The sequence below is a fragment of the Colletotrichum graminicola genome, assembly GCF_000149035.1.
Source record: "Colletotrichum graminicola M1.001 genomic scaffold supercont1.19, whole genome shotgun sequence".
Taxonomy (NCBI): Eukaryota; Fungi; Ascomycota; class Sordariomycetes; order Glomerellales; family Glomerellaceae; genus Colletotrichum; species Colletotrichum graminicola.
Window position 1 is genome coordinate 260545 of NW_007361023.1, and position 26008 is coordinate 286552.

A 26008-nucleotide genomic window follows, 5' to 3' on the forward strand; every position below is an offset into this window, starting at 1 on the left:
CGTGCACCAAAACGGTTTTCCAGCATAGCTAAGCTTTGTCCCGGATCAGAAACCCACTCACAGAATATGAGCCTCTGACCCCCTTACTGAACACGTTCGAAAACACGTGATAGGAGAACATCTGTTTACGACCACAATCATCGAGTATATCGATCAGGTCACAACGAGGGATGCCTTGGAATATGGTTCAGGCATTGAAACCCGTCTCTGAGGTCTTCTTTGCTCCGCTATCACGGAGTTCTCACCACCAAGGCTTGCCCACGGGGCAATGGCCATGTCTGGATCCTCGTACATGGGGCTGTTCGCTCCTCCATTCCGGGTGGCATCACATGCCGCTTTCCTCAGCAGACACAAAATGGGCTAAGGTCATTTGCCGCAGTATCTATGCAAGCTTCAGTTGCGGGGAAATGGCCAAGAACGCCTCCACGGCCGTCGGTCCGTCACGCCTTGGCTCACAAGCATTTACGCTGGCTGATACTCAAGCCAGCATATCGGGTATCCACAATTACTCAAGTAGATAGCATCTCATGAGCATGTATGCCCCTCATGGTTGCCTTCGCAGAAGTTATTTGGGCCCACTAGTGAACTTACCATGCAGAGAGGGTTGACAAGAGTCTCCCGCGGCATTCCCAAGCTGTCTCGGCCAAGGAAGTGTATGCCCTTGGCAAAGCTGCCCCTCAGAGGCTCACTGCCACAATTGACGCGGTGTCTTGATTCATACTTTATGCCAATGAACATTGGGCCGCTGCATTGCGATCTTCCATCCATTGTCCAATATGCCTCCTTGAGCCCTGACAGTGGTGACTGATGCTGGTGTTAATGAAGCTATTCATAAGGTCAAGGTCGGCGTCAAGTGATACGAAGTAGTCATCATTCTTGCCTACAATACTCACCTATACTAGAACCACCCAAATAGCTGGATGAGACCATGACACAAGGGATTTGCAGGGTTCATCTGCGGTTTTAGGGTAGGGCAATGCTTCGAGAAACGACATCTCGATTAACGAAGAGCTTAAAAGATGAGGCTGATCGGCCGACAGCGCAAACTGCTGGGGTTCTTCATCCACTTTACCGACGACGCAGGGATGACAGCTGCAAAAAAGCACGATCAGACTTCCACCTTGCAGAGCTCACTAATCCAAACGTTACTTTATTACCAGATGCCGTTGGACTCGTCCGTAACCCACTTAGTCGTCGAAAGTCTAAACCATCCTCTTCCTCTGATCCCATCGAGTGCCAGCTCGCGCCAATTCTGCCAAGGAGCGTCAATTCTGCCAAGGAGCGCCAAGGAGCGGAGACCACCAGCTAAATTTATCGCCCAGATATCTTTATCCGACAGCGACTTTGGAATGCACATGAAGTTGTAGATGAACGAGAGGCAACAAAAGAGCTCAGCGTTTGTTGCCACTTGATCCGCCAAGATGAATGAATCAATCAATCAGTCACCTAGCCTCCAGGTTTGAGGTCAATAAAAGGACTCGCATGGCCGCTGCAAATGCACAGCAGTAACCATCTACCAAGCGTCCTCGCTGTTCCCAACTTCAGTGTCTTTACTTCAACTTCATATCACAAAAGCTATAAACAACGCAAAGATGGGTCGAGAATCATGGCACTCATCAGACTCTGATGACCTCTCATTAAAATCCATATCATCCACCGAGTCGGTACCACCAGAATCAAAACGACGTTCTTTCAGGCAGAGAATAAAAAAGTCTCTGCGGAACATCGGACACCCACCCACTTACACCTACGACCTAGAACACGGCACCGATACTCGGAGTCCTGCTCTTGTCGGGCCCATGGGCTCCAACGCTCTCAACCAGCCCTTGCGGTTATAGGAGCTTCAGGTCAAGACGCGGAAAAACAGCACCAGAGTTGAACGAGAGCAAGAAATAACAGATACTGTTTGATACAGAGGGCACAGTTTGCCCAAGGATACCTTGGCGGTGATACGCTGGAATATGGGTTTTTATGTATGGATCTACCAGGAGCAGGGGGAATATCTTGAAATCGTGTTACAGAGGAAGATATATTGGCGATAGTTGAGCGCTGCACAAGGAAGGGGGATTCGGTTACCTTGAGGGGGCCGCTGTTCAGCCACCGGAGAGGCCATGTTCTTACCTTGGAAAAGGAATAGGACATCATGTACTCGGACTGCTTAATTGAAACCTGCAGCTGGCGTTTTACGCCCTGCCACATCTACACTCCAAAGCTTTGTATGATGTCGTGAACCTGGAAAATCTTCGTGTGGCTGGTACCAGTGGTAAGCGCCACAGATGTGGCATACCAACAGATAGGCCCACATCGGGAAGACTATTTCTACCCGATGTTCTCCTTGTATGTATCCGTAGACTTAGAGAAATCAACCACTTCTCTCTGAAATGACCAGACACTGCGGTTCACCACACATGATTACCCGTATGTCTGCTATTGAGAAGTCATCATCAATGAATGGTTGTCCGCGTAGCGATCTCAAAGAGAGTGGGCTAGCTCAGCTGTAACAATAGATTAGAGAAGCGGCCCGCATGTAGGCTGCAAGTTGAGAAAACTCTAAATTACAAATATACATTGGGCTACCGGGCGACGCAGATGACTGATCCCACTTATATAATTTCATCGCCAAGTCTCTAGTCGATTTTTAACCTGCCCTACTGCAAAAGAGTCCCGAGAACGATGTTCGGATCCGGCAGCCGCCATTGTCATCATTGATATCTGTTATTTAAAGAAGTCATCCTGACAAGCTTATTTCTGAAACGAGGTACGAAGTTGACAGAAAGCCGAATAGTAGGCGACTCCCACCCCTCCCCCCAATAATGAGGTGAAGCAGAAATTTCGACTTTCAAGAAAACCAATAAGCTACGGGAAATGCTTTCTCGACTTTGTCCCCCATTTGTTCGGTCTTGGTCCGGTATGTAATGGTACATCGGTTCCCCAATAGCATTGCCCTAGTCCTTAGCGAGACACGGGCAGGAATCCGGATTGAGGTTGTTGATCAAGTGATGTTGAGACTCCACAAGAGTCTAGACATCTCGAATGTGGCTTCAAGCTTTTCAATAACTCCACGGATCACCTCCCGCCCCGGCCTGCTCCATGTCCCCAAATTCTGCACCTTCAACATTCGGTTGTGCGCTGCGTACGGGTTCATGCGCCGTGTAAGCACCGACCAATTAGGCCATACGCATCACTAATTACATGGTCCGAGACCTCAGTTCCAATTGGACCACAACGTTAGATTATATCACAGGGCTGAGAGGGACCGGACGGACATGTCACAGTCTGTATTTAGATCAGACAAAAAGCAAAATACATACAACACCAGGTATTCGCTGGTCGTCACCGACCCAACTACTAATCCGGCCCTCACTGGCTTATCTATGGGAGAGCGGACGGGATCCCGAGTTTTCCAGTGGGTATGGTCGTATGTGCTTTGAGATGCTTTCATCTGCATTCATATAGTAGATGCGTCATGGTCCATGCGCCGCGCTATCTGTTGGTCCGTTCAACACTCTCTCCTCGGTGCACTTCCATCGTCCTGGCAAAATCACTTCCAGTGGCACGTTAAGATACAGGACAAGGAGCAAGAGGATTTCACTTTGTTTGTCTTCTCTAGGTACTGATCCTGGGGGGGCATAGATAGACGGCCCTTAAACCAGAAACTCGTCAATGCAACCAAACGACTGGGCTGGCCGTGGATCAAGCAGCCTAATTATAAGAACGGTGATAGCAGGGAGTAGGAGATACTAAAAAAAGATCGAGGTCGTGCACAAGCCGCGGGTGGTAAGCGACGAGGGTAAGGACGGCCAAGAGGTCGTGCGAGTCAGGACGGCGTCGCTGTCATTCCTTGTCATGCCGTTCCTGTACCATACCGTGCACGTCCAGAACGATTACACGCTTCGCGAGGCCGGGCCCGTAGGCAAGGTTGTCAAGAAGTGGATAAAGAAGGCGAACTGCAAGACGTACTCGTGGAAGGAAGCCGGCGTGGACCAGCCGCGAGACGAAGCTTTGGTTCGGGGTAGAGGACTCGGTTGCAACGGCCAAGACGCTGGACTTGGCATACGAGGCGGCAGGACTAAAGCCGTGGCCAACAAGTACGAGGAAGGCTAGAGGATGATTATGTATTATTTGTTCTGCCCGGTCAGACTTTACTCATCCTCATCTGGGGGAAACACCATCTCCAGCTCCGGCGGGGGATACACAGCCGCCGCGCGGTATTCAGTCATCATTTCCTCCCATATCTCCCGGTCCTCTGTGTCCACATCCGCCCTGGTCAGCCACTCCTTTACCGCAGCATACTGCCTGTCTGCACGTTCCCGACACCACCACAGATTCGGAAACCTCCGCATGAGACCCGCCCAGTATCCGTACAGCCACCACGCGCGAGGATGTTCGGTGAGCAACAGCGCGCGAAAATCACGCTGCGCCTTGAACATGAAGGACAGGTAGGACACCGAGTTGGACAGCGTGGGTTCGAGGCCGCGAATCAGCGCCGTCGTGCGCACCAGGAGGCGGACACTGGACGCGAGCGGAGGAGGGCGTGAAGCATGGGACGAAGCGTTGGCAGGAGTGGAGAGCTGCGCAAAGAGATCCTCCTCATCGAGATTGAAGAACCGCGTCCACAGTCTGGGTACCGGCGGCGGCACTCGTCCCACGTTTGGGGACACGGTCCCGCCGACCTGCGGCGAAAAGATGCTGATGAGGAACTGGAATGCTCGCGGGAGATATATGAGCACCGACTTCATCAGCGGGCCGATGCCGGCCTGGAAGGTGAGCCAGCCTAGATCTGCGTCATGGTCACGGGACAGCCAGGGGCTGCTGCTCACGACTCTGGTCTCATGCTCGGCTGGAGACAGGGGGAAAGTCAGGAGGCTGAACAGCATGGCCCCGAGAATCATCGCGTTGACGCCAGTCTGACCAAGCTGCGCAGTCGTCAGGCTGAGCTGCTGTTTATACTCGTCCAAGGCTGCTGCGCGGTGGGAATATTCAGCAAGTACGTATGGCTGCTGGGCCGCGTGGACGTGTCGCAGATGCGAGGCGGCGATGGCATGACAGACGCTGCGAACTAGGGGACTTGACCTAAAGGCGGACAGGAACGCCTCGTTCTGGTCAAATCCAGGAAAGATGTCCGCCCAGTGCGCCTGGCAGTGATGGAGCAGCTGCTTGCTGGGCGTGCCGGGCACCTCGTCGTCAGAGGACGGGTGCAAGGGCAAGGCGGGGATGTCGGCCGGCGCTTGTGGATAACGGCAGACCCGGCGGTTTCTGTGGCATCGGGCACAGACAGGTTTGGCCTCGTCACACTGCAGTCCCGTTAGAAACCAGTAGATATGTAGGTGAGTCTGGAACAAGGGCACCTTGACTCGCTTCGCCTTGCACATGACGCATCCTGTCGTGGATCTGGCGTGCTTGACCTGCCTGCGATAACCCGGTACCTCCGGATTAAAGTCCTTTGTCGAAAGCACGCGGAAACGGTTCATCCTGGTACTCGTCCCTGTACGCAGAGAGCTCGGTTACCCGAAGAAGAAGAAGGAAGGTCGGAGCCAGGCTTCAGGTGGTGAAGGTGGTGATGCAACATAGCGGGCTTTCATAGAGCGGCGTCCACGCTATTCCAAAAGTAGTAAACGAGCTGGAGTTAATGTAAGTAAGCATGGGCGCATAGAGTCTTATTCGCGTTGGCCTAGAGTGCTGACTGGCTGCACATAAGCTAGGCATAAAGGCGTTCAACATATGGGTGGTCAGATTCAAGGGCCAGCAGTGATATAAAGCTGGTGCCAAAGCCCGCCACTGGTAGTAGATATGCTCACCAGAGCATCATTCCCCAATAGAAAACACAATGCAAAGCAAAGCCACTTCAAGCGTTAACTCGCGGGATCAGGGCCCCATCACCACTGGGCCCCTTGCTCTCTTCATCCGCAATCAGTTCCGCACCACCATCCCACTCCCTACGAAGCAGACGTACCCCGATGTTGTCGGCAAAGTGGCTCTCGTCACGGGGGCCAACTCGGGCATCGGCCTCGAGGCTTGCCGGCAGCTTGTGTCTCTGGGTCTGTCGCACCTGATCATGGCTGTGCGGTCCCTTGAGAAGGGGCACGCAGCTGCCAAGCAGGTCGAGCTCTTGGTGCCAAGTGGCCATACCACCAAGATCGACGTCTGGCAGCTGGACATGGACTCCTACGAGTCTATCCTAGGATTTGTCCAGTGCTGCAGCTCAGAGCTCGCCCGTCTGGACATAGCCATCCTCAACGCTGGCCTGTCTTCCCAAAAGTTCTCGATACTCGCCACCACGGGCCACGAGCCCACAGTCCAGGTCAACCACATCAGCACGAGTCTCCTCGCAATCCTCCTTCTTCCCGTGCTCCGGGACAAGTCACCGGCGAACACGCCAGGCAGACTCACCATCACTAGCTCCCTGACGCCACACTTGGCCAACTTCCCCCTCCAGGATAAGCGGCCGCTGCTCAAAGCCTTTGACCAGCCGGACAACTGGCTCGGCGACCGCTATGCCCAGTCCAAGCTTCTCAACCAGCTCTTCATTGCCCGCCTGTCGACGGTTGTAGACGCAAACAAGGTCATCATCACGCTGGTCGAGCCGGGCCTGGTAAAAGGCACTGAGCTGTTCAGGCAGGTGCCGGGCCGTGCGATGCTCAAGGGTGTGCTGAACTTGGTTGGGCGGCCAGTCGACCAAGCCGCAGCGACATATCTTGACGCCGTGCTGGCCCAGGGGAAGGAAGCACACGGGTCATACGTGATGAACTGCAAATTGGCGCCGTGAGTATACCTTTACCTTTTGTGTTCCGGGGCATGCACTAATGAGCTGACTGCAGGTACTGCCACTGGTACTACGATGATGAGGATGGCACCCTTTACAAGAACGCGATCTGGGAGGAGACCCTGAAGGAGCTCGAGTTTGCAGGCGTGGATCAAGTTATCCAGTCAATGAAATAGAGCACCCTGCAGAGCGATTGTGTAGCAAGAACACATTATCTTCCAAAGCCATTGTTGGGCGTAAATGCAAGGCGTGACCTATAATCATTACTCTAACTCATTTGTGTGTAGCAACTGAGACAAGTTTGCGATAGAGACAAAATGTTGTCATGAGTTAGAGCACACAGCAGGGCATATGAGGATTCAGGTCTAAAAGGCTTAATTCAGTGTAGGTGAGAGTAATGAAAGTGAAGACCTATATATAGGGAACGAATGTGAAACACCACGTGATAAAGCACCTGACAGTGCTGTTACATAATGTGGAAATACATGAAGCTATCTTGACAAATGTTGTTTTTGTGACGGAGGAATGTTGAGGATCCTTCCTAAGTCAAATCTTGCCGGAGTTGAGTCGGCAGGCCAGGGAAAAAGATAACCCGTGAAGAATATCTAACGCTTTACCCATGCCGGCTTATAGCCCCAAACAGTGTAGCCGTGATGCCCTCCATGTGTTGCCGGGTGCGGTGAGATACCAGTGATCGAAATGAGACATCCCTTCACAGGCAGCCATCATTCCCTAAGCTACTATCAGTGCCAAATACCGTCCTTCCCGAGCTTGCTGGACACCACAACTCAAACAGCTATTCAGAAGCAAGCAACCTTTGTGAGAGAAGACACAGCCGCCCGCTAAGAATTGAGCTCTTCGATCCCCATGCGTCATGTAGATGTTAATCATTTTTCTGATTAGTGGCATACCAACCTTCCTGATGACGATCTGTTTTTCGACGTCCGTTGGTAGCGGGCTGTCAACATCATGTGCACAATCCCTCGAAACATCAAGACACAAGAAGTTCAAGATGGCCTCGAACGCATTGACGGAAAAGAAGTATCCTGAAACTTTCACATCGAAAGAGATCAATACCTCACCGCAGCCTTCGCGGAGAGCTGCCGTTAAAGAAAGGGGCTGTGTCAGGGCCGATCGGGTTATGGGCGCGACGTCCCGGGTCGACAAATCATCCTGCTGCTGTTCCGATGCGTGTATGTGAGTATCGCTCTTGTGGCTCAGATGCTTGTAATACCTCCCCTCGTAGATAAACGCACCCTCACAGACGCGGAAGGTGAACGCTGCGTCTGTGGGAATCTCGAGGTCCTCCAGGACCAACGGGTAGATACTAGAACCTTTGGAACTTTTCCCGATTATGTCGCTCTCGCTCTCGCTCTCTCTCCGCTCATGCGGACCGTTCAGACTTAAGAAATCACTGTAGCCAAGCCGTGGCGATGATTCATGTCCACCTTTCTGTGAGAAGATCTCCCCGCCCAACGAACCTAGCGTCCGTAGAATATCTCTCCCGTCTATCGTAGGGCTGCTTCCAAACAGCTTCATCTTCATGGTAACGGGGCCTTGTGGCTCAAGGACGCAACACATGATGCTTGTCGAGAATATTTTTCCAACCGCTCTGGAAAGGTCATCTGCGGGACAGCGACGGTAGTAATTTCCCCAGCTCATGACCGGAGCTTCACATTTGCCGCAGGTGCATTCGACGGGCCCAAGAGTTCGCACCAAGATAGACGAGAATCGTAGCCAGCTTCCAACAGGGCCAAGGGTATTGCCATCTGGGGTGTAGTGACATATGTCCTTGAAAGTGACAGAGATGCGACGCTGATAGTCATGCCCAAGTAGCTCTTTGAAAGTCTTTCGGGGCTTTGACATTTGAAAACGAAAGTATGACAGTTTCAGATGCGGTGTAATCTGCACCATAAATTGACAGAACGCCTCAAGAAACTCCTGCGTCAAGATGAGACCATACTTGCCGAGTACGACACGTAAGGCCTCTGGCACCCAGCCGTCCCAGTGATACGATAGCCTCGAGATGTCATGATAGCTCAAGCTTTTGGTGATTGGATTTGTGAAAGAAACAGGATCTGGGAACAACTCAGTCTCGACTTGCACCAGCGTCGGGCCCTCTGCCGCTATCTCGACAATTACCCGCCGGCCTTCATTGTCGTGAATGACAACCGACTCGACCACAATCATAGCCGATTGTGGAAACATGAAAAGAATGAGGGCGCCAAGGTAGATGATCCCTATCGACCCAGATACCCGGACGATATGTCTGTCCTGCTGCAGGTTACTTAAACACTCTAACAGCTGAACTATGGATTCCGTAGTAGGTATCTCGAGCAGATCTCCTGGTGACTTCTTACCCAAGTGATCATAGACTGACAGAACACGATGTGTTTGCTGCGCCAAGAGGTTTCCGATGGACAGCCTTCCGGCTTTGGCGGCAACCAGATTGGCCACGTCCGCAAGGTGCACCGGGTTCGATGCTGGCATGCTCTTCGGGAGCAGCGAGGTGCAGAGTTTCGAAAGGATCAAGCCGTACTCCTGACGATTGTAGATGCCATCCAAAGCAGTCATCAGCAACGAGATCGCCTGACCACCAGCCGAATCGCCGAGCATGGAGACGGCGTCCCCACGGCGCCAGCCGACGGATAGAGACAAACGGCCAATTGAGTGAGACATGGCGTTCTTCAGGACCTCGGGAATCAAACCGGCGTTCGTCCCGTTCACGTGGAACAGCAAGCCGAGGTTTTCGAGCTGTATCATAGCGATCGGGTGGACATCATCCGCCGACATAGCAGATAAGACGGTTGAGAAGGCGCCGAGGCCTGCAAATGCTAACGTGCCAACATCGGATTGCAACTGAACGGCCATTTCGATGATTCCCGACAGCGCGATGAATCGAGCAATGGTCATCATGTACTTGGAAGTTGTGAATTTGCTAAGTTCACGCTAGAAAGAGGGGGGAGGGGGTTTTCTTTCCCCGCTGATTCTGCCAAGCTCGTTCCCTTGGAGGGAATCTAGGCGACATCATGATATGCAGGTGAGATTTAACTGTCCTATTAGATCTTTATCCAACAGCAGGGTTGTAACAACGACGCTCATCTTGGAATTTTAGAGCTAACTGCCTGAAGAGGTGCATCAAACGTAGCATTAGTAAGAACGATAGTAGAGCAGAATTTACTATTAGAAAGACTGTTGCAAAATCCTGTTTTATAATGTTCTCTTATCTGAGTGTATATTCTAGATTCCTATCGTAGAGGGCTGACCCAGTGCTCACTGCCTAGATAAGACATGACCCGGATTATGGCGTTGCCTGTTGTTCCCATAATCCCGTAGTATAAACGTCCTGTCGTAGCGGCCCAACGCTTAAATTAGGATCGGCTAATTGCTATCCTTGTGTACAGGTTGTACCTAACACAAAGATAACCTCCCGCCTAACCTAACCTATAACCAGAAGAACCCTTAGTAACACAGACACCACATTACCAGAGGTGGCCCGCGATTTTTCAATGTCAAAAATGCCACCAAAGCTTGCTGTTCTCTAACCTTATCACACGATCTTAACGGCAAAACACAAAAAAACATACAACACCAGGTATTCGCTGGTCGTCACCGACCCAACTACTAATCCGGCCCTCACTGGCTTATCTATGGGAGAGCGGACGGGATCCCGAGTTTTCCAGTGGGTATGGTCGTATGTGAAAGACTGGCTATCATGAGTAAGCTATATAGTCAAGCACAACCAGATTTAGCAGCAAGGTTGCAGCGGCGGTGTCTATGTATTTCAGTCTCGATTCTTAGGCTTCTTTCAAACACCTAACGATAGGGCCCTCCTGCGCTAGTTGTAAAACACCGACACCGGAAGTTTACTTAAAGAACTGTAGGAAGTGCTCCACGACGCCGTACTGCTCCCGAGATGCAAGAACATGGGCATAAATACAAACGGTGGTGCAATCTGCGCTGCGCCGTGGACAAGAGTAATATAATCAAGCATTAATCTGACCCTCGATAAAACCGATAGCCCTTAAGAGAAGGCAATTACTACCGTGAACTCAAATCCGACTTCGTGAAGTGCAACAATCGCACCCCAGTCCTTATAGCCAGCCCACCCATGTTTGAAACCCTGCTCCTTACCAGCTCGGTCGTCCGAGGACTGAGACATCCTTTGTAAGACAACTGACATTGCCTGTTGGAAAACCACCATTCAAGCTCGTCGCACCAGTTCATCTTGAACTAACTCTCGCAATCTAGCTGGGTTGGTTGTTTTTGGGCCAAGATAGCCCGAAACCCTCTAGGGCCATCGTCTGTCAACCAGCATGAGAATCGTCGAGTCCCCTGCTGAGTCTAGTCAACTGAATTTTTAGTCAGGTTGACCTTTTTTGTTAAGGGGATAATTGACTACAGGCTTCATGCAATGATAGGTAACATGTTCATACCGATATTCTGTGCCTGAGATGTGCCAAAAGCAAGGACCAGACGACGATTGAGATACCTTAGTGTGCCGAAAATGAAGGACTAAATACAAATCCAAGTCCCTCCACGAGATCTCGTTGGTAAGTCACACAATTGCAGCTCGGGCGGTTGGCCAGTTACTGGGGAATGCGGTCCCAGATCCCCCAAGATCGGGGACTCTTCCAAACCCAAGACGTTTGAAACGGCTTGGGTTCACTTGAGAACGACCGAAAATGAGGAATGGGGAGGTTTTCCCTCGCCGGTGAAAAATGAACATGAGATGAACTGGAAACCTTCCCGGTTCCTGTGTACCTATGGAAGCCCTCTGACTGGTTGTCGTCTCGTGATCATAGGAAATTGGTGCAGTTTCGAGTGGGACATCGAGGCATATAATCGAAGTCGCTACTTCTTCTGGCGACACTAGCGTAGCGTTCCCAACATCGTCAATATGCAAGATGGTGTGAACCATTGGTCCTTGAAGGACTATGGTTGGTGTTGCTGCATCATCAGGTCCTTGCATCCCCAAAGGTTCGGGATATTCCACAACTTCAGCCATTGCCACTGTGTCCTTCTCGTGAGCATCAAAATACATTGATATTCGCGCGGAGATGGAAGCCCAAGTCCACGAAGGCAAGCTGGGCGCACCGATACTGCCTGGCCGGATAGCGAACCAGCAGAGAGATGACAGGAAATCTCGTCTCCACAGGCCCCAAAGATATTGATCTTGGAGCTCCTCGCTGAAGCGATCTGCGACGGCCGTTATCGCGACCAACCTATCAGATTGATGCGTAAGTTGCCGGCGTGAGTAAATCCTGATGATGCGTGCCCAGACCGCGTATTGTGCGAATTCTTTGAGAATCATGTCCTCCCGTCCTTCTTTCATAAGAGTCTCGATATTGTAAGATTGAGTGTTGTGTTGGAGGCGCCCAGAAACCACGTCGTAGTAGACCGATTTGTATTCGCATTCGCAACGGGAGCCATCGCGACACTCCCATATCATTTCATGTGTGCCAAAAGAGAGATATCTCCTGGCCATTAATCGTTCCTGAAAGCACCAAGCACGGGTGTCTATGGGTCCCTGCACCACAGGTTCCCATCCAGCATGGTTCGGGATCACCCTGTATGTAACTGCTCCCGCACTAGGAAGACCGCACATGTCAAACGACAGCGTGCCCTCTCTGTATGGTGACCTATCCTGCAATATCGCTGTTGAGACATTGCCAGACGAACTGGTGGCTAACACGAGAGAGGCGTTTTCGTAAACGGTCTTCATGCTGGCAGCCTCTCTCGCCCAATCATCTCCATCATCTTGCACAATACACAGAGAGTCAATCCAGATGTATTTGAATCCCAATGCCAAAGTCACGGTAATAGCGTCTTTGAAATTGCGTGGAAGAGTGGCCGGGTCGATGGCCCGGATATGTGTTCCAATACTGTTGCGTCTAGTCATGGGAGGGCCGCCGCCATCGACGGGAGAGCCCCAGCAATGGCTCAAAGCAACAAAACTGCCAGGCTCATTGCTGGTGATTTGTAGACGGGGCGGGTCAGTGCTCACATCAACGATTCTCGTTGGTAGAGGTTTCGGTCTGGTGTGACACATGGAGTGCGACGAAGAGCAGCTTGTCATCCACTCCTGTGCTTGTTCAATGCAGGCCTTCGTCGCGTTGGTGTTCAAAACGGGGTAGTATGGTTTGAGGTAGTACCCGTCACTGTCTTCATGTTATTTTAGTTTCAGTTCAATCACAACAAGTCTCCGACAGAGGTCCTGTCGAACAAAGCTTTCAGCTGCGAAGAATCGAACGAAATTTGCCAAAAGAAGACTGACCAATGAGACTTCCGTCCCGTGCGAGAATGACCATCCGGACTTGGTTGGTCATGTTCTCATCACTGCCGCAGTTGAGCGTCAGTGTCAACTGGATGACACTGTCAATTTCGTTGTCGAACATGGACGCCAGAGCGAAAGCATCGTCATAGCCGTACTTGCTTATGGCGTCCTTTGCGACTGCTGCTCCAAGTTGACAAAGAGAGCAGCCGCCGGCCTCGGCACTGGCAAACCATTTCTCGACCAGCTCGACCCCATAGCCTTGTGGGAAAGGCAACTTGCAGTTGGCCCACGGAAAGGTTTTGCGACAGTGACAAGTGAGGCAGATGCTTTCTGTCTCTTCTTGTTTCATGGTGGATTACCCACGGCTTCCTGGAATACTTGCGCGTTTCGTAGCGAGGCTCACACTTGGGTGGAAGTGAGTTTGACATGCGAAGCGGGGAAGTTGACTGAAAGCCTCACATGATTATTGTCAGCTCAATGCCACCTTATTGGCCAGTTGAGAACGAATGAAACACATGAAGCCAGATGAAAGGATTATGAACCCAGTCGTCTGCCAGGCTGCCACTCCGCAAGTCCCACATTAGTGGTTGCATGAGGATATTTATTACCAAGCATGACTTCGTGATAGACAGCCAGTCCCGTAAATCTAACATTGCATGCTTTCATGACAAGCTTAATATCGTTAATGAGTTAAGGCTAGATCGCCTTACATCACGTAGCGTCCTAAAGCGCAACCTTGAGGAAATACGTATGACTGAATCACTTGTTATTGGTGGCTTTTAAGACGAACTGAATGACATGATGCTTATACAGCTTTCTGACTTCCTCCGAGTTACCGACCAATAAGTCTTAGTTGTGGGAGTCTTGACTTCCTACTCTTGAGGTTTTGCACTTCCCTCGTCGAAAGGCAAATCTCTATTTGAGCCCCACCTTGGAAATGGCAGGCATTTATTTGTATTACCTTGAAGAGAGCTACGTATTACCTCTCCGGCCTTGTGACGACCATGTCATGCGATTTCCAGAAAAGGCAGAACTGAAGCAGATTCATTCATAGAACCATATTCCACCTCTGAGTCAGGCATGCCTAAGACATACAATTGCACGAGTACATGGATCAATCCACATCATAGCTTAGGACAATACATCCAAGATACAACCCACAATACAGACCCCAAGGTGCCGTGCCTTACAGTTAGTAGCACAACCACGTGCCGACCAGCGACGACAGGAAAATTCAAGCTTAAGCTGTATCAGCTACTGAAATGAGTAGGAAAATCGCTGTCTATTACGGCCGGCTGCATCACCAGTCATACCCCCCAGAGTCACTCGCCACAAGACCAGCGAGGCTTTGCAGTTCAATGTTTCTCCTGCGTGAAATCCTCAAGACTCTGGGAGTCTTGGTCTAATTCCTCTCGGGAGAATGGTGAATTGACCATTTTGTCTGCAAACTTACACATATGTTGCTCGCCCAAGATCATGGAAATAGAAAAGAAAACGTTGCGGATATTTTGGTGCTGGCGACAACACCCTAATAGCACCTAGACTGAAAACACTTATAAGGGGGAAAGCTCCCCTGCTCTGTTGTTAGCATCCTACAGAAAACTGTATGCTAAGTCGGGTTTAGGAGAGTAAGCATTGGGGCTGTGTTGAAAGGTCTCCCTCAGAACTGAGAGGGCCTTAGCATTTGCAGTATTCCTGCATGCTAAGATGGGTTTAGACATTCATCAGTGGGACTGTAGGACTGTGTTGAAAACTTTCAACACTTTTAACATATATACGAGAAGTTATCAGGGGGAGAGACAATACTGCTGGCTTGGTTGAGGGAAGGACGGGTGTGTCTTCCCGCTTGTGATAGGACTCAGTGTTCCGTCAAGGAAGGTCAATGTCCCCCCTGTAGCGAGGTGCATGCTAAGCTGCCCTAAGAACGGTAATAAGAAAAGTAATGCGGAGCAGGTTTTGCCTTAACAGAGGTCATCACAAGACTCTTAGTATTGTAATTCTGAGTTCTCTATCCTTTTTTTCTCTTTCTCCTACGAAGAATGCCTGATGCCTGGCTGTTTTATTTAGAGCAGTAGGCAAGATTAATAGACCCTCTGGGGTTAGACACTAGTTATTGGTTCTAGACGCAGAAAATCAGTGTCACAATTGAGCAGCCCCTTGACGCCGTTATCTAATAGCAGCGTATGCAAGTTCACTTACAGCTCAGGCTCATCAAACAATTAAACTGGAAGAAGAAGCTGACTGAGAAGCAGATTGATATTAGTGCCTCTCCCTAACGACCCCACAGCAGTCAGCCAGGAGAGCCTTTCTCAATATTGAGACGGCCACAGACCTGGCTCTGGTTAAAAAAAGGGGGCAACAGCACAGAAGAAAGTACCTACCTAGTCCAAGCAAGGGTCCATATATAGAAAGAATAGAATAAACATCTACCACTATGCAAGGATTTGTAGTTTAATTAGTGTGGTCTTAATAATATGTTGTTTCTTACTATCTGCGTTTAATACTCCTATAATACAAGCAGTTCTATCTGTTTTATCTCAAGGACCACACACTGCGCCCCAGAGCTAACTGTAAAAACATAAGGTGTACAAGATCACTGTTCTTTTAGCACTAACTAAATCTAAGGATTATATAAAAAAAGAAACCCTCGCTAACCTCTAATAGATTCAAGCAAACGCCTTTTCAGGGTACCAGCCTATCTTTTCCCTCTGGTTTTGTCACATAAAAACGATACTGTTAGTTACGTAGGCAGCAACTAACACTTATATATCTTGTAACAGATTTCGTATATCGCAGGTAGGCCCCGCAATATCCGGACACCTAATTAGACATTCCTCACAATACCAGCTACTTGCGTGTACCTGCAGGCAACATCCCCTTCAAGTCTAGCAGTCTGTATATATCCAGCCAGGTAATCTCGGCTTATCCGTGCTTCCGTACACCCCTCCACCAATGCATTTCTCAACGTCCATTTGTGCACTGGTAAGGATACAATCCTTGTTCTGACAAATGCAAAGTCTTCAGCGTCAGGGGCCACCAAGGAGGTATTAGTGTTAATCTACTACATGCAAACACCACTACTTACTACTCAATATAACGACTCGTCTACTTTCTGCATGGTTGGCGATGATAACGGATGACTTACATAATACTAACGGCATGATACATGCGCTCTCACCCCTTTGCAAGCTGCTTGACATTCATGTAACCAACTTGTCTGTAGGAGGCTTGTGCTAACCAGCTACAGATGTCTAGTTGGGTTAAGGCTGTGAGCAAAGGGACCATCACCCTTGCCTCCAAACCGATCCCTGCCTGGCGGCTGCATCTATCCGTACTATGTAAGCCTAATTAAACTCTCTGAAGATAACCTTCCTGACGTATAGTAGTCTCTTAGTTAGCGCTAATCTATTACTCTGATTTTACCCCCTAGAAGACACTCCGTTTATAAATTAAATGTCTCCTCTGCACCCTTCTTCCATTGTAATAGCACAAAATTGAATTTAAGTGCGCGCTTACTAGAGCTTATGCCAGTACATAACCCTCTAATATCAAGGTATAGGGCGCACGCTAAGCCTAATGATTACTACCTAGCCGTTATTAGGAGAGAAAGCATAGAACAGGGTGCACAAGAACGCCTGCTAGCTAGTATGTTGATGGTTGTGTGTGAGTTTCAGAAGTGCTTCAAGGACATCAGCAGCACTATCTAATTCAAGCACTTAGTTCTCCTTCTCTGTAACAGCAACAACAAGTTATTCTCAGCACAATACTTCGATTTGCGTCCAGTATCCACTGTTCCTATAAGTGAGCTGGAACACGTAGCGCCTATCCCCCCGCTGCCCCCCCTGCCCACCCGGAGTCACTGTCGCTCCAGCATCACTTGCAGACTTGGACGACGTTTATATAAAGAAGCCGGATCTACTCCGTTTGGCTGCAGCCAACAATTTAGAAGCAACTCTTCTGGCAGAAATCAGAGTATATGAGCTAATCAAACGCCATCCACACCCAAATGTCGCAGATTATCATGGCTGCTTGTCGTTAGATGGTCAGGTTAATGGCATTTGCTTTTAACGTTACTAAGAGACGTTGATGGCAAAAGTCAATCACGGCCACCTCAACAAGTCCATGCTCATCCAAGCACCTGAGAGAACCGCAACTTGGAAGAAAGCGGCTTGCTATCTTACCGGCATCCAGGCAGGACTTCAACACTTGCATTCTTTGGGCATTGTTCACAACGACCTCACTCTGATGAATATTATGATTAACGAACATGATAACCTAGTTATTATAGACTTTGATAGTTGTCAAGCTGTTGGTGCAGCGCTGCAAGATGTAAAACGCACGTATGGATAGTATAATTAGGATGTTGCTGTTTCTAGAGAGAGTAACAATACCAACGCCCTAGAAGAAATCTGGATCTTCCTTACTGGTTTATCTCCTAAGGACTTTCTGTTCTTAGGTTAGACAGGCTTTTTGGCATAGGCATAAAGGGTAAAAGTGCTAGGAATACAAGCAGAATTATTAATTTAAACTATATAGTAAGAAGAGCTTAACGCGTGTTAGGCATATAACTAGCACTATCTCGCCATCTCATACCCAGACTTCTGTATTCAATCAACCTCACTTCTTAGGCGTCACGTATTTTTTCTGAGTTAGGGCAAGTGGAACTTCAGCAGTCTAAAAGCCTGCAAGTGATACTAGCAAAGCTATAATAATATCTTCTTAGTCCTTTGCCACAGATTAGTTACTCCTAGAGCTTAACGTTACTATTCTGTTCCTTAGCCACAAAGCCGCGGACCGCACTCAAAGCAAAGCGTGCCCACCACTCTACTGCCGCCACCGCCCTCCGTGTCAACGTTATCTGGCCGCAAACCCTTTTGACACATAATACACAACCCAGCCCCAGACAACAAGAAAGGGTAGTCCTCCCGGACAGAATCTACAACCACATGCTTATATGCGTTGTTACCTGCATGCTCATGCATAGCAGAGAGGTCCAGTACGGCCTCCAACCGGGCCAGCTTCCTCGTCTCCAACGCGCCCAGAGCCTCCAACACCGCTAACTCAGCCTTATTAATCATCATATCCCAGACATCCCGCTCCAACGCCAGGTGATTTCAGAAGTAATGTATTACCAAGTTCGTGTCAACTATCATCCAGCGTCGTTCAGTTAGCGTGCTAGTCAGCAAGGGGAGGTAGCGTAATCCTTCTTATACTAAGCAAGCTTCTCCCCCTCAAGGCAGTCAGCAACATAGGTCCAATTCACCTACACCACGTAGGTATCAAGCCTCTCGTAAGCCTCGTAGTTAAAGACAGAGGACCGGAAAATCGCGCTGACATCAGCTTTGGCGGTGACAGGTTCTCCCGCGGCGGCGAGCACGGGGGCCCCTCCGCCCAGGACGCCGCCGTATTCAGAGGCCTGCGTGTCCCCCCACCGGAAAGAGATAGAGGCTGTGGGGAACATGGGCATGCTCCGTAGGAAAGGCTCGATTTCGCCGCGGTTGATGGGGAAGTCAAGCCGGCGCAGATCTGGGACGAAGTGGCCTAGGTCCAGCGGGCCGGTCTCAGTCCCCGTGCCCATCGCTTCCGGTCTCAGCGGCAGGTAGTCAGTTTAGCAGAGCTTAAACCAGACCTTATCCATAGTAAGATCGCTGTCAAAAGAGGTAAAAAGTATTAGCTAAAAGTTTCAAAAAGTAGAAAAGAGCTAGAGGGGACGTTGTTTTGGAGAAGGTAGACGGTTCCGCAGTATACACTTATAAAACGAGGCCTCCGGCTGGCTAGAGACGGGCACAGCCTGATTGTGGAAGTAATACAAGAAGTAGATATGCAGTCGAGCAATGATACTATCCCGGAGATGGAAGCCCAAGTCCACGAAGGCAAATTAGGCGCACCGATGCAAGATAATATGTCAAAGATACAAAAAGACATACAACACCAGGTATTCGCTGGTCGTCACCGACCCAACTACTAATCCGGCCCTCATTGGCTTATCTATGGGAGAGCGGACGGGATCCCGAGTTTTCCAATGGGTATGGTCGTATGTGACAAATAGTCGTTATAATCAAGACTATGTTGTGATGTCACAAGACTGCAAGTACAGTTGAAGTGTTGGACTCCACTTTGAACAACCCTATCATTTACACTCTAGTCGTTAGAGGCCTCACACTCAGGCGCTTACAATGTCAACTCCAATCGAACACTATGTTGACCCCTCGACCAACTCAGCCACTTGGCTTGGTCCTGATCAAGTACCCAGGGACACCAACATCAACACCAGAAAGGTTAACGTTATGTTCGTTAATATCAACGCTGCATCGGATTTCCAAATGCTCCGCACAGGCACCAACGAACATCATTATGCATTGATACAGGTGGCCCAACATGTAGCTCGCGGTCTCTGTTCTATCGTTAGTTTGAACATCACTGAATACTCGTGCGTGGTGGTCATGTCAACAGAGAAGCTGAGAAGCGACTTAATTAAGAATAGGTTCCCGTGGGAGGATGAGTAAAACGCCCAGCCTAAGGATCTCTCTCCTGCTTCCGTCATTTCTTTGCCGACAACACCAAATCAAAATCAAATCCATTACTCAATTAACCTTTTGACCAACCCTGACCCTAGGTGGCCTGGCGAATCCGGGTTTATCGGCCTCGACAAGGTCAAAGTTATCTATCGCAACATAAACGCCGCTTCGGATTTTATAGGACTCCACACAGGGACTAATAACCATGTTCATCATGCACTAATACAGGTTGCTCGACACCTGGCTCGCAGTCTCTATTGTGTAGTCAGCTTGAGCATCACTGAAGACTCATGCATGGTGTTTGTGTTGACGAAGAAGCCGAAGTGCGACTTGATGTGGAAGAATGGGTTCCCGTGGCATATTGAGGAAGACGCTCAGCCTGAAGTTGGACCGAAATGATGTGTACTGTGCAGCAGGGGAAGAAAAAATTGGTTGAACGCTATGGATGCAATAGAGGGGCTTTTCGAATATTCACGTTTTTTCTCGTTTATCTCGTAAACATACAAGATAGGAGTTGTCCCGTTGGTCACAGGGGTGTTTTTTCTGATCAAGGCTCATACCGAATGACTAGGGAGATGCTATAGTGATAGGACTGGTGGTGTGACTAGATATACAGTATTGCGAGCTAGCAATTTATGTGGCGGTCACAGCCAGTCAGTCAACGTCAGGTTATAGTACCTCTACATACAGAGGTATTCATAACCTCTATAGCTTGGATAGATACCTGGATATCTCCATGGTCTACTATGAAACTCGATGTTGTGTTGAGTACCGGGCATTGTACTTTTACTGCGTTATCCTTTACAGTCCATGGTCTATTGTGTTACCGTGCGACCTTGCGAGCGGCCGCCTTGTATCAGTACCTTAGAGAGCCTTGATCTCTTAATTTTGGAGTATGACACTTCCATGATCAGATGCCAAAGCTTTCATCTCTGTTCCACTTTACGACGCAAAGCTCTTATCGCCCAAACAGGATCTCGCCGTCTTTCCTGTTTGAAAATCTATTCACTGAGTGTCCCCTTGAACACGAGCACAGGTAAATTGGGTGTCGTTTTGGTGTACTAACAGCGCACGAATACTTCTTTCAACCACCTTTCAACCATCCCTCTAAGAACACATTCCTTGATTTCAACAGTAGCCTCAACACCAATCCTAACTCTTACCCTAACCTCTGAATCTTGGATACATGCACCAAGAGTCGGCGTCAGTGGCGCCTGTAGCAGTATGGTATTCCCGCATGGCGCAGTTGCCAACTGCAACGTAGTCCCGTTGAGGACTACCCTCTCCCCCTTGTTTCCCCCACCCCAGACCACCAAGGCATGGGACCCCAAACCACTGAATTTGCTTCCAGGAACGTAGCTGCCTCGGGCTCCCAGAGCTCAGCGCCAGCGGCAAGAATAAGCCCACGTTCGTCAACATGGACATATGCAGCAGCGGGGCATGGTAGAGCCCCTCTTCGTCAGGGAGACATCAACTCGGCGAGGCCGTACATCCAGGTCGACTAGATCGAGAACCGTTGGTTGACAAGCGCAGCATCGAGCCGAAGGACGTCTTCATCAGCAAGCTGGTCGTGGAGCACCTCCGGTCCAGCCACGTAGAAAAATCGGATGCCGTCCGGGTCGCGTTTCTCTTAGTCGTCTCTGGGAACGCGACGATGGTTGAAATGATCGCGCTCGCAAGTCCCAGCCAGGTACGAGAACAACCTGGTTCCGATAACTGGCCACCGCCCCAGGGGAGGGAAGACCATCAAGGCGGGCGAGGGCATCATCGCCTCACACCAGTCCGGGAACCGCGACGTGGACGTGATTCCTGACCCGGTCGTCTTATCGCATGCCGGTACCCGAACCACGCGCTGGGTTTCGGCTTCGGGCCGCACGGGTGTGAACCGCTAGCTCGTGCGGAGTCGGAGAGCGTCTTTGGTAGGTTTACTTTACAGTCCCCTTCGGTACTCTGGAGAGTTTGCCCCCTCCATCCTTTTGTCATCTTCTCTGTGCTGTTAGGCCAACAGCAATACAGCGATGCTTTTCAAGAAGCTCCCGAATGCCGGACTCGCCACCCCTATCTCCGTGTACACCCCGCTTCACAGAGACGTTGGCGTCGTCACGTCGCTGGTTCATTGGTCGCCTTCAAGGTTGGTTACGAAGCTCAGACCGTGCGTTCAACGGGAAGCGCAACATTGAGTTCCCGAGGCTGCGGGTGTCGTGCTCTCTCTCTCTCTCTCTCTCTCTCTCTCTCTCTCTCTCTCTCTATTTCTTTTTCTCCTCACCAAGGAGCCGGGGTGCCCATCGCCGGGTCTCATCGGAAAGATGGCCCAAGTGGAAGAACATTGGATGATAGGGCTAGGTAGAGTGCAGAAAACACGTCGTCCAAGCGTAACATGGTCCCCGAGATCAAACATGGTGCGGGCGCATCCCAAAGTTCGACCGTCAGGTGCCGCTGCGCCGGCCAATGTTGGAGCTTGCGGCACCGAGTTCGGCCATTATACTTTTGAGCGTCATCCAGTTGATCCCAAGATCCAAGCCACGAGGCCGAGGTACGAGCTCCGCAGCTTGCGGGATGGGCGCAGTGTTTTAAAGGGTGGGGGAGCTGGACTCTCAGGAAGATGAATGGGTTGGCTGTATATGCCCTTGGAGCTTCAAAAGATATTCTGCAAACCGCTTTACAATCAAGGAACCAAACCACATAGTGAAACTGTCACCATCTAGACACCATGCAGGTCGCAGACAACCCGGTCGTGATGGGAGACAGGAACAAGGCGGCGCCGTGGTACTCGCCCGAGTTGAAAGTCTCCCTGGAAGCGCGCCGGATGCTTGAAGAGTACGCCGGTATCCCTCCGGACAAGGTTGATGATCACGTCCGCACAATGGTTGGTGGCCCTTCCCCCTCCCCTGCTTTGCCTCACGAACAAACATGGTGAGCGGCCCCTGACACGAGCAAACTACCCCGCAGCGGGACAAGATCTGGGAGATCTTCCCCTACCCGTGCATCGGGGACTTCCACTTCCTCGATTTCAACCTCGCCCAGCGGTCCAGCTACCCGCAGATGATAGCCGCGCTCCAGGAGCCGGATGCGCGTCACCTCGAGATCGCGTGCTGCGTCGGGCAGGACCTCCGACGGCTCGCCCACGACGGCGTCGACTCGGCCAAGACGGTGGCCGTCGAGCTCGAGCGCGGCTACATCGAGGCCGGGTACGAGCTGTTCCGCGACCGCGACAGGCTTCGCACGCGCTTCGTCGTCGCCGACCTGCTCGACGACGGCAACGCCGAGCTGGCCGGGCTCGAGGGCTCCTTCGACACGGCGCACATGGGGCTGTGCCTGCACCTGTGGAACAGGGAGGAGCAGCTGGCCGTGCTGCAGCGCATGATCCGGCTGTTGAAGCAGAGACCCGGGGTGATGATCGTCGGAGCCGCGGCGGGGCACATGGACGGCGTCGATGTGCCGGGCATCGCCAACAAGCCGACGCTGAGGCACAATCCCGAATCGTGGGAGAAGCTGTGGGCGGAGCTGTCGGAGCAGACGGGGACCAAGTGGAAGCTCAAGACGGGGATGACGGAGAATGTCGGGTCCGAAAGGAGTTGGGATAGGCCGGGGTGGTGGGATAGGGAGATGCGGTTCCTCACGTTCGAGGTCACCAAGGTCGAGTAAAATACGGTTGCCTCGGCATTGGGGCGCAGCAACAGAGCTTCACGCCACGGGGTTAGTGTAGTGTCTGGAAGAACACACAAAAAACAGAGATTGGAAAGACGAGAAGACAGTGTCATGAGGCATTTCCTTTGCTAGCCTAGGGCCATGGCCCGATTTTCCTAGTTGAACATCATAAAGCCCAATCCGGTTCCCAAACCATGCCTGAAAGGAGAACTTTTTCATCCACTGCTCGTCATCACCAACGCCTGACGCACCCGCACCGAGTACCGACCAGCGCTTTAGGCGGTGGTGGTCTTGGGGGTGTTGGGCACGATCTTCTTGCCGTCCTTGTTGTAGCGGACACGGGGAGGGGGCGCGCGGTTGCGGCGGCCGACAACGGAACGGACACTGCGAGGGACTGTCAGCATAAATAGTTCTATCATGAAACCCGTTCCCTGAGACGGCCGTCGACCTCCGCGAAGGGAAGGACGGTGCCATTGGAGGATAAGGGTCGGGGCATGTGGGAGCTTCGAGTAGCGCCAAGGTTCTTCTGAAGCGCCTGCGCGACAGCGTCTGGCGGGGAGCCAGATCACCGTCGCGCAGTCGTCGCTCCCGCGGACGAACGTACCGGACAATCTTGCCGTGAATGGCGCAAGAGACACAGTACTGCAGCTTCAGGTACATCTTGGGTACGGTGTACTCCGCGAAGACGGAGGCGTCCGAGATATCACCTGTCGGTTGTTAGTGGTCGGTTTTCAAAGGAGCAGGACAGATGAGGATGAGGGAGGCGTACGAATAGCAGCAGACTCGACCATGTTGCGGATGGTGAAGCGCTTGATCGCCTTGTCCTTGGGCGTGCATCGCGAGCAGTTGCTGCAGCGGATGGGCTTGACGTGGCCGCGGCCCTTCTTGTTGCGTCCGCTGGAGGAGAGCCAAGTCAGTAACCGGGTTCGGTGAGGGGAGCCAGCAGCCTCTCGCGCATCCATCAGTCGCCGGCACCGTCGAGTCGGTTCGGCTCACGATGGCGGGTCGTAATCGAGACCAACCAACTATCGACAACGGCGACAACCAAGAAAAGCGTCCGAGGCGGGCTGGCAGGATCATTGAGGGGAGAGGGCATCGCCGTACTTGTTCTTTCTCTTCTTGACCATTTTGGCGACGTCTGACTGTGTGTTAGTAGGTCCGTGAAGGAGAGAAAGAAGGAGAGGATCTCGGATTTCGAGGCAGACGTACTTGATCTTTTCTGGCTTGCTGAGTCAAAAAAGAGGTTCAGTGGGTGCGCGCGTCCAACGGGTCAATTGAGTGAACCACCTTTGGCAGAGTGGGCAAAAGGAGGGCTGGTCCAGGGCTGGGTGACGTTTCTGTGGGGGACCCGCTAAAAAGAGAGAATTCCCGTTTTGGCACCTTACGCGAGGATGCACGGCTCGTTTCCTCCTGCTACGCGGTACTATCCCCGTTCATTTTTTGGAAGGCACAAATGAAATTCCAAAACCTATATCCAGCCAATCAGAAACCGCGGTGATCACATGATCTCGCTAAAGTCCAGGTCAAGCCCCTCCTCCCAGTGGCCCACTCGCGTTTGCCCCCAATCGCCCCCCCCAGCAGGGCCTGGCAGTTTATTCCGTGCGCCTTGCGACTGGCCCTTTTTTACATTTTCTCATTCCCATCCATCCCAAACCCATCTGAGGATCTGCTTAGGAAGGCAATAGACATATTGTCGAGGTACGTCTGAAGATGCTTCTGCTCTCTCTTTGTTAGGCCGATGTGCCTGTTACCCTGTCTCTCGCCTCGCTCTTTCTCTCTATCTCTCTCGTTTCTGGCATATTTGTCTCCTACAGTCATGTAGCGCTTCGGCCTTGGTCTTGACGAGCGCAATCGCGAAATCGAATGCTCTCAGGGGACGGAGGTCGATGCGCATCATATTGTACCAATATCCAGCGTGTGCGTGCGAGTGTGTGTGTGTGTGGGCGCCGGCGACGTTGTAAAATCTGTCAGCTGTCACCCAAATGACCACCAACACCCACCACCGCTCGGCGAGAGAGACTTCGAGAGAAAGAGAGGGGGAGATGAAAAGGGGACATTGAGGGAGACCAGACAGCATTCTTTCCAATGCCCCCTTGCGGAATCGTTTCTAACCCTCTGGCAAGCAGGCAATCATGCAGATCTTCGTGAAGACCCTCACGGGCAAGACTATCACCCTCGAGGTGGAGTCGTCCGACACCATCGACAATGTCAAGTCCAAGATCCAGGACAAGGAGGGCATCCCCCCCGACCAGCAGCGCCTGATCTTCGCCGGAAAGCAGCTCGAGGACGGCCGCACCCTGTCCGACTACAACATCCAGAAGGAGTCCACCCTCCACCTGGTGCTGCGCCTGCGTGGTGGTGGCAAGAAGCGCAAGAAGAAGGTCTACACCACCCCCAAGAAGATCAAGCACAAGCGCAAGAAGACCAAGTTGGCCGTCCTCAAGTACTACAAGGTCGACTCCGACGGCAAGATTGAGCGTCTCCGCCGCGAGTGCCCCTCCGACACCGTATGTTTCTCCTCTCCCCTTGATACTTGGTTTATACTATAGTTCATAACTGACTCGTTCCCCTCCAGTGCGGTGCCGGTGTCTTCATGGCCGCCATGAACGACCGCCAGTACTGCGGCCGCTGCCACCTCACCTACGTCTTCGACAAGAAGGAATAAACTTTCCTCAAGACGGATTCGCGGGTGCGATGGGACGGAACAGGAAAAAAAAATGGACAAGCTTTTTGGGGTGATGGACCGGTTTTCAAGGGTTTTAGCATTCTAGTCGGCAGGAAGCCGCAGCAAACAGGGCGTTG

At 51.2% G+C, this 26008-nt stretch overlaps 12 protein-coding genes and 3 non-coding genes across 15 annotated transcripts; 6 read left to right on the forward strand and 9 right to left on the reverse strand.

The window, feature by feature from the left end:
- Positions 1–3304: 3304 nt before the first annotated feature.
- GLRG_12516 lies at positions 3305–3420 on the reverse strand. Its single transcript, XR_001139450.1, has one exon. It is a non-coding gene; the product is annotated as a 5S ribosomal RNA (ribosomal RNA).
- Positions 3421–3466: 46 nt separating this feature from the next.
- On the forward strand, positions 3467–4104 carry GLRG_05548 (uncharacterized protein; the record flags this gene model as incomplete). The annotated part of the gene is made up of 2 exons (XM_008096233.1): positions 3467–3493; positions 3757–4104. The coding sequence occupies 2 exons, from the start codon at positions 3467–3469 to the stop codon at positions 4102–4104; spliced, it is 375 nt and encodes a 124-aa protein (XP_008094424.1).
- A 38-nt stretch (positions 4105–4142) lies between these two features.
- Positions 4143–5471, reverse strand: GLRG_05549 (uncharacterized protein; the record flags this gene model as incomplete). Its single annotated transcript, XM_008096234.1, has 1 exon — positions 4143–5471. One exon carries the CDS (start codon positions 5469–5471, stop codon positions 4143–4145), a length of 1329 nt encoding a protein of 442 aa, XP_008094425.1.
- A 356-nt stretch (positions 5472–5827) lies between these two features.
- On the forward strand, positions 5828–6939 carry GLRG_05550 (retinol dehydrogenase 12; the record flags this gene model as incomplete). Its single annotated transcript, XM_008096235.1, has 2 exons — positions 5828–6762; positions 6819–6939. 2 exons carry the CDS (start codon positions 5828–5830, stop codon positions 6937–6939), a joined length of 1056 nt encoding a protein of 351 aa, XP_008094426.1.
- A 536-nt stretch (positions 6940–7475) lies between these two features.
- On the reverse strand, positions 7476–8308 carry GLRG_05551 (uncharacterized protein; the record flags this gene model as incomplete). The annotated part of the gene is made up of 2 exons (XM_008096236.1): positions 7476–7495; positions 7675–8308. The coding sequence occupies 2 exons, from the start codon at positions 8306–8308 to the stop codon at positions 7476–7478; spliced, it is 654 nt and encodes a 217-aa protein (XP_008094427.1).
- A 484-nt stretch (positions 8309–8792) lies between these two features.
- On the reverse strand, positions 8793–9634 carry GLRG_05552 (uncharacterized protein; the record flags this gene model as incomplete). The annotated part of the gene is made up of 2 exons (XM_008096237.1): positions 8793–8807; positions 8906–9634. 2 exons carry the CDS (start codon positions 9632–9634, stop codon positions 8793–8795), a joined length of 744 nt encoding a protein of 247 aa, XP_008094428.1.
- Positions 9635–10343: 709 nt separating this feature from the next.
- On the reverse strand, positions 10344–10459 carry GLRG_12517. The gene has a single exon (XR_001139451.1). It is a non-coding gene; the product is annotated as a 5S ribosomal RNA (ribosomal RNA).
- Positions 10460–12996: 2537 nt separating this feature from the next.
- Positions 12997–13389, reverse strand: GLRG_05553 (HET domain-containing protein; the record flags this gene model as incomplete). Its single annotated transcript, XM_008096238.1, has 1 exon — positions 12997–13389. The coding sequence occupies one exon, from the start codon at positions 13387–13389 to the stop codon at positions 12997–12999; it is 393 nt and encodes a 130-aa protein (XP_008094429.1).
- Positions 13390–18303: 4914 nt separating this feature from the next.
- On the reverse strand, positions 18304–18618 carry GLRG_05554 (uncharacterized protein; the record flags this gene model as incomplete). The annotated part of the gene is made up of 1 exon (XM_008096239.1): positions 18304–18618. One exon carries the CDS (start codon positions 18616–18618, stop codon positions 18304–18306), a length of 315 nt encoding a protein of 104 aa, XP_008094430.1.
- A 342-nt stretch (positions 18619–18960) lies between these two features.
- On the reverse strand, positions 18961–19076 carry GLRG_12518. Its single transcript, XR_001139452.1, has one exon. It is a non-coding gene; the product is annotated as a 5S ribosomal RNA (ribosomal RNA).
- A 134-nt stretch (positions 19077–19210) lies between these two features.
- On the forward strand, positions 19211–19546 carry GLRG_05555 (uncharacterized protein; the record flags this gene model as incomplete). The annotated part of the gene is made up of 1 exon (XM_008096240.1): positions 19211–19546. A coding segment is annotated over one exon (336 nt), but the record flags the coding sequence as incomplete, so codon positions are not given.
- A 51-nt stretch (positions 19547–19597) lies between these two features.
- On the forward strand, positions 19598–19957 carry GLRG_05556 (uncharacterized protein; the record flags this gene model as incomplete). The annotated part of the gene is made up of 1 exon (XM_008096241.1): positions 19598–19957. A coding segment is annotated over one exon (360 nt), but the record flags the coding sequence as incomplete, so codon positions are not given.
- A 2311-nt stretch (positions 19958–22268) lies between these two features.
- Positions 22269–23203, forward strand: GLRG_05557 (methyltransferase domain-containing protein; the record flags this gene model as incomplete). The annotated part of the gene is made up of 2 exons (XM_008096242.1): positions 22269–22424; positions 22508–23203. 2 exons carry the CDS (start codon positions 22269–22271, stop codon positions 23201–23203), a joined length of 852 nt encoding a protein of 283 aa, XP_008094433.1.
- A 278-nt stretch (positions 23204–23481) lies between these two features.
- GLRG_05558 (ribosomal protein S26e) lies at positions 23482–24333 on the reverse strand (the record flags this gene model as incomplete). The annotated part of the gene is made up of 4 exons (XM_008096243.1): positions 23482–23590; positions 23811–23913; positions 23976–24103; positions 24311–24333. 4 exons carry the CDS (start codon positions 24331–24333, stop codon positions 23482–23484), a joined length of 363 nt encoding a protein of 120 aa, XP_008094434.1.
- Positions 24334–25338: 1005 nt separating this feature from the next.
- On the forward strand, positions 25339–25871 carry GLRG_05559 (ubiquitin family protein; the record flags this gene model as incomplete). The annotated part of the gene is made up of 2 exons (XM_008096244.1): positions 25339–25713; positions 25782–25871. 2 exons carry the CDS (start codon positions 25339–25341, stop codon positions 25869–25871), a joined length of 465 nt encoding a protein of 154 aa, XP_008094435.1.
- Between the last annotated feature and the right edge of the window lie 137 nt (positions 25872–26008).